Raw genomic sequence first — 12,233 nt, 5'->3', positions numbered from 1 at the left:
ATCTTATCATGTCCTAAACCCGTATATAATGAGACGGGTATTATCCGTCCAAATGTTTCAAGTTTCTTTGCCATCTATATCAGTGTGACTCTTTCACGTACACATTTATATTTTCTCTCACACATACCATTATTCTTTCTTTTGTTCTAGGACATTTGTTAGCTTTATCATAGTTATCCTATATGGCTTGCATTATTTAAACACATTAGTGATATTGGAATTAAAAGATCAATAACGTTGGAATTCAATTTTGTTATGGACTTATGGTATGTTACATTCACCCGTTTCTATTTTCTCCTTAGAGATGCATATCCCAACATTCAAATTTTTTTCACGACCTAAATAACACAATCTCTCTAGTCTTTAAAATAATTTACAAACACTTTCACTCTCCATACTCACAAAAAAGATATTTAAAAGCTAAGTAACTAAATAAACAACTTCAAAAACAAAAATAAAAAGTTTTTAAGATATTTATCAAATGATTGTAAAGATTTGTTTGAAGTTTGAACCTATACATATTAGCGGGACCCACTTAACATAAAAAAAATAGGCTCCGGTTATCCGCACACCCTTTGATTTATCCACATACCCTTTTAAGTGGGGTTCCATACGATCGTATGTGGGGTGTGTGAGTTTTGAAAGGGTGTTCGAATAACATATCCCAAAAAATAACTCATGCTACAAATAAAAAAAGCCATAGGATCTTCACGCACTAGCAAAGATGTTCACCATGTGTAAGGCTATACGGGGCTGTATACGACATGAGTTGTTGAAGACATATACGACTTGCACAAAACTACACGGACCATATATGATGGAAAAAAAATTGTTTTTTGTCTCATCTTGTATAATCAGTCATGTGTGACCTATACAGCCCGTATAATCATATACCAGTCGTATATACCTACACCTCATGAGATCTCTAATACCGGTCGCTATGGGCGCTGGGGGGCGCCTTCGGACAGGTACACCGTCGAGGGGCGCTCTCGAAGGGAGCGGCCTAACCAAGACTGGCGTCGTAGCGGAGGTTTTTGTGGGCCCTCTCTCTCCCTCATTGAAGAGGTAGGTCCCAGCAGAGACCAGTTGGTCCCGCAAGACTCACCTGGAGCAGGGACGTCTGCGCAAAGGCCATCTGCTCCCGCAGGACCCACCATGCTCATAGGATCTTACGCGCAGTACACAAGCTGAACACGCAGGGAAAGCCTCCCAATGGTGAAGTACCCCGCCTGTTCCCGCAGTTGCGGATACAAGCCATCAGGAAAGGCTACCCGCAGACAGCAGGGCTACACGCACAAGACATTAGCTACTTCAGTAGTCACATGAAGAGATGAGCAAGGCGGGAACAATCCCGCCTAAATGAGCCAGTCTGATTCTGAAAGATCTCTTGTACCATACCTACAGAAGTATGGATAGGACAGACGATCTGACCAGAACAGCCCATGAGCCAATCACAGGGTGACAGCTCATCGACAACAGGACGAGGAGGAGCACCCTCTAGTACTGTTTGTCACTATTAGCCGCTGCCTACTCACCAACCCTTACTGAGGAGCATGCGCGGCCTACAGTTAGTGGAATAGTGTTACTGTTGGCCGTAACCTATTCACCAACCAGCATGGCCTGCGTACAATCCACAGTAAGTAGGACGTGCATAATCTACAGTTGGTGGAATAGTGCAGCCGACTTTGTTACTGTTGGCCGTAACCTACCCACCAACCAGTATGGCCTGTAGTCCACTGTTGGTTGAACAGGAATACTATTCAGCCGGCTGTATCTTCTAGAAAACCTACATTCGGCTATAAATACTCCAACATCTTGGAATGGTAAGATCATCTGCTATCCAGTTATCTAGCAATCTCTTAATATACACTTATATTCAGAGCAACCTAGTCTGATTCTCACGCCGGAGGGTGGTCACAAGGAGGAACCCCCCCTTCTCAGTGACGAGCTTACGGTGTTTGTTTTGCAGGTCTCCTGAAGAACAGCCTTCTCAGCTAGACCTCATTCGTGGGAAACATTACTTAACCCCCAGATTATCTATAATCTGTACCGGGTCACTTAGTGTTTCTTCACTCATACACACATATAAATATATATGTATGTATATATAATAGGGGCGTCAAAAGGGTTTTAAACCACAACGTGACACTATTAAAAAAAAGTTTAAAAGCCCCGTTTATTAAGTGACGATGTTAGCTTTAAATCCTCTACCATCGTAAAAAGCCTAATAAAAAAAAAATTTCACCGCAAACATTAATCATGTCACCTCAATTATACATACATACAGTGAGCTCTAAGCCCTTTAGTCCACCCATCACATTCATAGACCTGTCTCTTTCTTTTTCCCTTTATTCACGCCACCCCAAACCACCTTCTTCCTCTTTAAAACCCCTCAAATCTTCAACATCTCCATCTGGGTATCGCTCAAGATTCAAAATCATCATCTGGGTATCCTTCAAACCTTCAAAAGATTCAAAACCACCATCTGGGTATCCTTCAAATCTTCAAAAACATTCATAAAAATGGAACCTTTAATCAACTCCGCCACCACACCCCGCCGTACGCCGTCGTTCAAGGAAGACACCTACCACCTCCACAACCTTAAACCCTCCGAAAAGAAAGCCCTTCAGGAGCTCAAAGACAAGCTCACTGCCACGTCGGACGCCACGGACGCGTCCATGTGGGGCATCCCATTGTTTCCCACATCCGAAAAGGCTGACGTCATCCTGTTGAAGTTTCTCAGAGCAAGAGACTTTCGAGTCCAAGATTCTCTCAACATGTTGGTGAAGTGTCTGACGTGGCGGAAGGAGTTCGGAGCTGACAACATTGTGGACGAGGATCTTGGGTTTAAGGAACTTGAAGATGTCGTGGCTTACATGAATGGGTATAGTTAAAACTCACTCTTAAGTGTGTATAGGATGTTCATAATTGGGTGGAATTCGGTCGGTATGGTTTTGGTTCGTTATGCTTACTTCATATAATTGAATAAAAAAATGTGGGTTGTTTTTATAAATTAATGTAACTTAGAGGGTTATAATATTAAGAAAGAGATATTAAGAAGTCGGTATCGGTTCGGCTCGTTACTTTTGATCGTACAATTGAATAAAAAAATGTGGGTTGTTTGTATAAATTAATGTAACTTGAGGGTCATAATATCAAAAGGTTATAAAGTTATCGTGTAGCTAAATAAAAGTTGTGGGGTGTTATTTTCAAATATAAAATTGGAGTGTGGGGTCCATTGTATAGATTTTTTTTTAAAACGGTGACTTTCCTTTGTTTAATGTTTAAATGCGTTTTTCATGACGACATTCCCAATATTTTGAGAGCTTTTTGCCATATTTTGATCAGACTATGTTTTCTTAAACAGAACACGCTGACTTCAGAGTTTTCATTGTGATGAAACTTGTGAATGCAAAATGTAAATATTTGGTTCACGGTTTTTAAAACTAAAATTTAAAATTAGAATTTGTTTTATTCTTTGCTCACATTTTGCATGATGCTACATTTATCAAATTTCTAATTACATTGTGTCTAATAGGTACGATAAAGAAGGTCATCCGGTGTGTTACAATGCCTATGGTGTGTTTAAGGATAAAGAAATGTACGAGAAAATATTTGGAGATAACGAGAAATTAAAAAAGTTTTTAAAATGGAGAGTGCAAGTTCTTGAGAGAGGGATTAAAATGTTGCATTTTAAACCCGGTGGGATTAATTCAATCATTCAAGTTACCGATCTTAAAGATATGCCTAAAAGAGAGCTTAGAGTTGCCTCTAATCATATTTTGTCTCTGTTTCAAGATAATTACCCGGAAATGGTTGCTCGCAAGGTACTATTTTTTCTTTTTATAAATATTTATAAAAAAACGTGCTTCAATGGTAAAATTTGGAAAAAAAAATGTTTTTGTGCATTATAGAGTTGTACGGTACAAGTTACAATTCCATGATGTGTAGATTATGGGTTCAGTTACTTTGTTGCAAGATGGACTTGAATTGTGGAATTATAACTTGTACGGTACAAGTCATTGAGCGTACTAATTATTGAAAACTTAAAAAAAGTGTTTTTATATTATTTTGTTCCATGACTTAGTTAGAAAATGTAACCCCACTAGCAAAGTACTATAAATATATATTACAATAAGCAAAGTTAGGTGTGAAAATGTTGGTGCTATGATACGGTACAAGACAATGCTGCACGTTAAAATTGTGTGAAAACAATTTTGTGCATTGGGGAGTTGTACGGTACAACTTATTGAGGCGTGTGCTCGTGTTGAATTCGCTTTTAATTTTTCTCTTCCGAGACATTTAGTCAGAATTATAAATATAGTTTGCTGGTGCATTGGTGGGTGGTACGGTACAACCAATGATGCACATTGTAGTAACGTTAAAAAAATGTTTGTGCATTCGTGGGTTGTATGGTAAAATCCAATTGGTTGGTTTATTATTATTATTATTATTATTATTATTATTATTTATTTTTTCACTTTAAATCCAATTGCAAAATTTAACTCCATAAAGATTTTTGCATTGGCGGGTTTGTACAACCAAAATAATTATAGAGAACTATCGAAAGCCGAATAATATTTGTATTTAACATGTTAATGATTTAATTAAACAGCAGGCAGGGGGTTACGTAACCGTCTTCTGCAAAACCTTCCAAGCAAAACGTACACTTGTATTATACGGTTCTCTTATAGTTTAAAAACATTCTTAAAATTCTTCTTATTTGAATGTGCATCATGATTTGCACCGTACAACTTTTCGATGCATAACTTGGTGTGCGTACGTTTTAATAGATTTGAAATTTGAAGAGGTAGGTCCCAGCAGAGCCCAGTTGGACCCGCAAGACTCACCTTGAAGAGGGACGTCTGCGCAAAGACCAACTGGTTCCGCAGGACCCACCATGCTCAGAGAGATGAAGACCTTACGCGAAGTACGCCAGCTGTTCCCGCAGGAAAAGCCTCCCAATGGTGAAGTACCCCGCCTGTTCCCGCAGCTGCGGATAAAGCCATCAGGGAAGGCTACCCGCACTAATAGCAAGGCTACACGCACAAGGCACTAACTCTCAATAATTCAGTAGTCATCTGAAGAAGGAATGAGCAAGGCGGGAATACTCCCGCCCAAATGAGCCAGTCCGTACGCTTCTGGAGGATCTTTTGTACTATACCTGTCAAGGTATGGACAACATAGACAAGATCTGACCAAAGCAGCCCATGAACCAATCACAGGGTGACAGCTCACTAACAACAGTACGACGAGGAGCACGCTCTAGTATTTAATGTCACTATCAGCCGCTGCCTACTCACCAACCCTTGTCGTGGCACGTACATAGCCTGCAGTTGGTGGAAAAGGAATAGTACACAGCCGGCCATGTCACTATCAGCCGCTGCCTACCTACCAACCACCAGCATGGCACGTGCGTAGCCCACAGTTGGTAGAAAAGGAATATTATACAGCTGGCTGTACCTGCTCGGAAACCTACCTTCGGCTATAAATACTCCAACACCTTTGAACGGTATGATTATCTGGTATTATCACATATCATCTTATATCATCACATATCTTCTCTAGCTATTCCTCTTAATATACACTTATATTCAGAGCAATCTAGTCTGATTCTCACGCCGGAGGGTGGTCACAAGGAGGTACCCCCCCTTCTCAGTGACGAGCTCACGGTGTCTGTTTTGCAGGTCATCAGAAGAATAACCATCTTTGCCGGACCTAACCCTCGTGGGAAACATCTACTTGACCCTAAGACTATCCGTAATCCGCCGGGGTCACTTAGTGTTTCTTCAAAATTTGAAACGAAACCATGCAATGATTGGAATTTTGTAGCTGTCTGTTGAAATTTTAAAACAATACAAACCTTTGCATTGTGGTCGTGTACAGTACAAGCAAATAATGCACATTGGAGCCTTGTTACTGTACAAACGAATCTTTGAACAATTCAGAACCGGATAATATGATAAGTTGGATTAATTTGAAAAGTGTAACACAGTGCATCAGTGTCTTGTACCCATCAATTTTCCTAATAAAAAACAAAAGTTGACCCAGAAGGCTTTCTGTGTGGTCACTAGCCAGTTGTTTTACATGCATTGATACTTGTACCTTGGTATGAACTTTGGTTTATACATAATATAATATTGTAGTTTTGGGTCAGATAAAAATTAATTTAACGCACCACTTGGGCTGCGTGACGCGCCCACTCGACGCAGTCCACAGCCGTTCGAAGGGTTGTTCCCCGGCGGATGTTCCACCGTGGAACATACACCTCATTTGAATCCGAAACTGCAAAAACAAAAAGTGGTTAGGAAAAAATGATAAAAAAAAAGATAATAAGCTAAAATAACCCTACGCACCTGTAGGGTCGACAACAGGCCGGTAGCCGCCAAACCCATCACCCGAACCTAAGGGATATCCATCCAAGAGGTCAGGCAGATGGGAAGGAGGCAGAGATTGGCTAGAAGCCCCAACCCTGAACATACCTGATGAACCGGCCGGGGACGAGGTAGTCGCCGGTGCAGGAGGCACGGTTGATGCCGCCGCGGTAGAGACCTTCGGAGGTGAACTCACTGGAGGTGAACTCACTGGAGGTGAACTCACAACCGAGGCCGTCGCTGAGGAGCCTGCAGAAAAAATCACCGCCGGCTCAGTGAAGGATGCAGTAAAGATGGCACTGACAGCCGGCGGAGATGACGTCACAAATGGAACAGTTGCCTCAACGGGATGAGCAACTGAACCAACACTGCAAACAGGCGCAGCCGCCTGGGTCATCGCCTCGGGTAGATTGACCAAACTTACCGTCATGGGTCCAGAGATGCTCATTCCCGCTCCACTCTGGAATGCGGTTGCATCCACGCCTGCATGAAGACAAAATATTAAAAACAATGGCGGAAAGAATTGCGGGTAAGATTAATTTATACTTGTTTTCTTAAGCTTGAAGGTTCTGACAGGCGGGGACGAACCCGATGGAACCGGCCTCTTCACGCCCGTCACCGTCGTCGTACTGGGCTGCCCGGAGGTGACAGTTGTCTCAACCTCCGGAACAATGGTCTCACCATCACCAGGGTTCCCCACTGCCTCCTCGCTTTCGGTCTCTGAGTCGGACAGATTTCCCTGATCGGCGGTGGAGGCGACCTTCGCCTTGCCCTTCAAACCGGCAGCTTTCTTTTTCCTCAAGAAGAAAGGCCCATCTGCGGATCCCTCATCAGAAGATGATAAAATTAGGGAAACTCCAGCAGAGGTTTGAGCATGAAGAGGGCGAGGGTTAAATAATCCCTTACCTGGCCGCGTGGCGCTCAAAATCTCGTGGCCCGGCGGGTAGACCTCCACGAACCTATCCGCCGTTTGCTCCAGGATGGGCAACTCGTTCTCATCAAGAGCACGAGTACCCAGCCGAGCGGGACCACCGCTCTCACGCGGTCTCTGAAAATAAACAGAAAAACAGTTAGAAGAAAAACCCTAAATCAGTAAAAAGAGATGGAGCATACCGTAGGGAATAGAATTCGAACCGTATTCAAGGATGATAGGTACTTGCGGCGTCCCAGAACCGGCATCCTTCCATACCCTGCTCATCCCGAGCATCACCATCCCAGACTCCGCAAAGCGGTAAACCGGAGTCTGGATCCGGGAGATCTTGGTAAACCATTCAGTCTCCTGTTAGTTGGAGGCGTGAAGGTTGGGGAGTGCTCTCCCGTTCTTGAACGTCATCGCTATGGGGACGACGCGGGCAGAGATATAGAAGAACTCCTGCTTCCAAGACCGAAGACTGCGCTCGGTAGCACAGATCTTCAAACCCTTGATCCGAGTGATCAAGGTGTACCAGCCCTGGATGCACCTCCAGGAATAGGTCATCAGGCGGTCGACGCGGGGCTCAACGCCCAGAATGTGGCACACCCATTCAAAGTGGCGAACCTTTGCGATCGCCATCGGGTGCACCTCCGTTAAGTGTACACCGTGTTTCTCCAAAACACGGTACACAAACTTCGTCAATGGGAACCTGAGATTCCCATAGATGAAGAATGCAGCATACACCCCTATCTTGCCCTTGGGGGCATCGTACACCGTCTGGTGAGGCTCAGGAAACTCAGGCTCGAAAGGCTCGAGCATGAACTTCTTGATGATGTACTGATAAAGGTCGACGGAAAGAGCACACTAGCACTCGCCAGCAGTACTCTTATCGTCCATGTCAGACGCGGACATCGGGTTCTCAGGGTATACGTCGGACTCTTCGGCAGTAACCTCAGGATCATGAGTAGAAGACATGTTGAGGATGGAAAGAAGAACGATTTCAGGAGAATGCTCGACAAAAGTTAGAGTATTTGCCGGAAATCGCTTAGAAGAAGAAGTGAAAGTGAGTTGAGATGCATCCTCTTCCCCCTTTATATACTCATCGCAATGAATGCGATGAATTTAATGCGGGGGAGAGGGAAAAGCGCAGGCGCAATGAGACGATGACACATGGAAAGCAAGCTGGCAACAGCTGTCGACAGCCCACGCGCCGTAAAATTCGCGCCCACGCGCCCGAAAATTCGCGCCCACGCGCCTGAAAAAGCGTCTGGAATGACCATATACTGTCACGTCGCCATAACTTCTTTCACTTCCTGAAACTGTCAGAAGAAACCGTCAGACGACGCTAACGCCCCTTCAACCGTTTGGACTGTTCTTATCCTTTCACCAACTCTTCGAATTTCAAAAAGATTCAGAAAGATTCAAAGATTCAAAAATGAGGGAATATACCCCCTCACCTTGGCAACCAAGAAAACGTAAGACAAGTGCGGGTACAGTGTCAAGGCGAAACCCTTCACATACTTAGCACCTGCAAGGAATTGAAGCCAGGAATACCTTGGTAACCAAGAAACCGTAAGACAAGTGCGGGTACAGTGTCAAGGCGAAACCCTTCACATACCTAGCACCTGCAGGGAATTGAAGCCAGGAATACCTTGGAAGTCAAGTAACTATAAGACGAGTGCGGGTACAGTGTCAAGGCGAAACCCTTTACATACTTAGCACTTGTAGGGAATTAAAACCAAGAAGGATATTCTGGGCCATGCTTGTGGAAAGGGAAATAACATCCCCGCATAGCGGGAACGTTGAGAACTAGATTGTTTGAAGCTCCAAGATGGAATTGGTTGTTTAACATAATTGATCACTATGTCTAAAACTACCAAAACCTCGTGGAGAATCTACACAAGTGAAACTCAACAGTCCTGACTTTGGAGGAGGTTACATACCTACCCGCATCATACCCAAAGATCAAGCAGAAAAGTCGGGAATTTCTGCACGTGACATTAGGAAACCCGCGGGAAGAATCCCCACGGAGAACCTTAAAACTAAAAACCCTTTTCAAAACCCCTTGCTTAAGTCCAAAAGTTCACCTCACTTATTAACAATTCATGAGAACATTGGACTGGGGGGACTTGAAGAGGTAGGTCCCAGTAGAGCCCAGTTGGACCCGCAAGACTCACCTTGAAGAGGGACGTCTGCGCAAAGACCAACTGGTTCCGCAGGACCCACCATGCTCAGAGAGATGAAGACCTTACGCGCAGTACGCCAGCTGTTCCCGCAGGAAAAGCCTCCCAATGGTGAAGTACCCCGCCTGTTCCCGCAGCTGCGGATAAAGCCATCAGGGAAGGCTACCCGCACTAATAGCAAGGCTACACGCACAAGGCACTAACTCTCAATAATTCAGTAGTCATCTGAAGAAGGAATGAGCAAGGCGGGAATACTCCCGCCCAAATGAGCCAGTCCGTACGCTTCTGGAGGATCTTTTGTACTATACCTGTCAAGGTATGGACAAAATAGACAAGATCTGACCAAAGCAGCCCATGAACCAATCACAGGGTGACAGCTCACTAACAACAGTACGACGAGGAGCACGCTCTAGTATTTAATGTCACTATCAGCCGCTGCCTACTCACCAACCCTTGTCGTGGCACGTACATAGCCTGCAGTTGGTGGAAAAGGAATAGTACACAGCCGGCCATGTCACTATCAGCCGCTGCCTACCTACCAACCACCAGCATGGCACGTGCGTAGCCCACAGTTGGTAGAAAAGGAATATTATACAGCTGGCTGTATCTGCTTGGAAACCTACCTTCGGTTATAAATACTCCAACACCTTTGAACGGTATGATCATCTGGTATTATCACATATCATCTTATATCATCACATATCTTCTCTAGCTATTCCTCTTAATATACACTTATATTCAGAGCAATCTAGTCTGATTCTCACGCCGGAGGGTGGTCACAAGGAGGTACCCCCCCTTCTCAGTGACGAGCTCACGGTGTCTGTTTTGCAGGTCATCAGAAGAATAACCATCTTTGCCGGACCTAACCCTCGTGGGAAACATCTACTTGACCCTAAGATTATCCGTAATCGGCCGGGGTCACTTAGTGTTTCTTCAAAATTTGAAACGAAACCATGCAATGATTGGAATTTTGTAGCTGTCTGTTGAAATTTTAAAACAATACAAACCTTTGCATTGTGGTCGTGTACAGTACAAGCAAATAATGCACATTGGAGCCTTGTTACTGTACAAACGAATCTTTGAACAATTCAGAACCGGATAATATGATAAGTTGGATTAATTTGAAAAGTGTAACACAGTGCATCAGTGTCTTGTACCCATCAATTTTCCTAATAAAAAACAAAAGTTGACCCAGAAGGCTTTCTGTGTGGTCACTAGCCAGTTGTTTTACATGCATTGATACTTGTACCTTGGTATGAACTTTGGTTTATACATAATATAATATTGTAGTTTTGGGTCAGATAAAAATTAATTTAACGTGTTAACTGTGTGAATTAAGTGGTATAATTATACATACAAAATAAATTACGCTATTTTATTCGCACAATTAGCACTTTAATTTAATTTGTATTTAATTTGTACGTTAGCGTTCTCCATAATATTATATTTTATTATTATATGTTTGTGTGCATAATATAATCAACTTTGGTGTGTAGATCTTCATCAATGTCCCATGGTACTTCAGCATGTTGTATTCTATGTTTAGTCCATTTTTAACTCAAAGAACCAAAAGCAAGTTTGTGCTTTCTAAGGAAGGAAATGCTGCTGAAACTCTTTACAAGTGAGTAATTTTTTTTACAAAATTGTACAAGTCTTATTGCACAGGGTACAACACATGAATTTGGTAAAGTATGGTTGTGTTTTGGTGCAAATTGAATTATTGTACTCACATGTTTTGTTTACATATTGAAAGTGTACTATAGGCAATGACTGTTGTACTCTCATAAATTTAGGTACATTAGTCCAGAGGATGTACCCGTACAATACGGCGGACTGAGTCGACCCAGCGATTTGAACACCGGTTCACCCAAACCCGCCTCCGAGTTCACGGTCAAAGGTGGAGAAAAAGTCAACATTCAAATCGAGGGCATTGAGGTAAATCAAACCGAATTTATTTGCACGTTATATTGACTTGTACATTACGCACTTAATGCAAAATATGTAACATTGTTCATGTTATGTAGGCGGGTGCAACGATAACTTGGGATATTGTGGTCGGAGGTTGGGATTTGGAATATAGCGCCGAGTACGTCCCGAACGCGAACGGAAGCTACACGATTGCGGTGGAGAAGCAGAGGAAGATGGGCCCCATAGAAGAAGCGGTGCATAACTCTTATATGACAAAAGAAGCGGGAAAGCTAGTGTTGTCGGTTGATAACTCGGCTTCTAGGAAACGAAAAGTGGCGTCGTATCGATACCTAGTAAGGAAATCTTCGGTTGTGATGTGAGTTTGTTTTGAGATATGATGTTATGGTCTAATTTTAGTAGTTTTGGTTTGACAAGGTTGTAATATGAAGTTATGTCTCTTTGTAATATGTGACTTGTAAGTTTAACAAAAAAATGGTTGTATTACATTCCCTCTTTAGAATAAGAATAGGTTAACCAGTCATGCAATATATTTTAAATTCTTTTTTTATTGAACAAAATGATCCAATTACAATAGAGAAGTGGGTAAGCAGTAACAAGTTGTGACGCCTCCTCTTATGCAATATGAACATAAGTTATGTTTGTTCACAATTTTTTTTTGGTTCCGTATTTTTAAGAAATTTTTGAGGTCTATAGAACTTGTAACGTTTTTTTGAGCGGCGATTTGACTTTGCGGTATATCATTAGGCTTAGTGGCTTACCAATCACCAATACTTGTATCCGAGCCTTGTGAAAGAACTTTTAACTGTTCTGTAAACATGTAACAATTTTCTTTTC

General features: G+C 42.7%; 1 protein-coding gene across 1 annotated transcript; it reads left to right on the top strand.

Annotated features, from left to right (window-relative positions):
• The first annotated feature begins 2,513 nt into the window (after nt 1-2,513).
• Nucleotides 2,514-11,826, top strand: LOC143600195 (patellin-6-like). The gene is made up of 5 exons (XM_077077953.1): nt 2,514-2,884; nt 3,539-3,827; nt 10,967-11,091; nt 11,264-11,405; nt 11,495-11,826. The coding sequence occupies exons 1-5, from the start codon at nt 2,523-2,525 to the stop codon at nt 11,756-11,758; spliced, it is 1,182 nt and encodes a 393-aa protein (XP_076934068.1). The 5' UTR covers nt 2,514-2,522; the 3' UTR covers nt 11,759-11,826.
• The last annotated feature ends 407 nt before the right edge of the window (nt 11,827-12,233 follow it).

The sequence above is a fragment of the Bidens hawaiensis genome, unplaced genomic scaffold, assembly GCF_021521415.1.
Source record: "Bidens hawaiensis isolate Kalapana, Puna unplaced genomic scaffold, B.hawaiensis_p1.1 tig00053795_1, whole genome shotgun sequence".
NCBI lineage: Eukaryota > Viridiplantae > Streptophyta > Magnoliopsida > Asterales > Asteraceae > Bidens > Bidens hawaiensis.
This window is presented reverse-complemented; position numbering and strand designations above follow the sequence as displayed.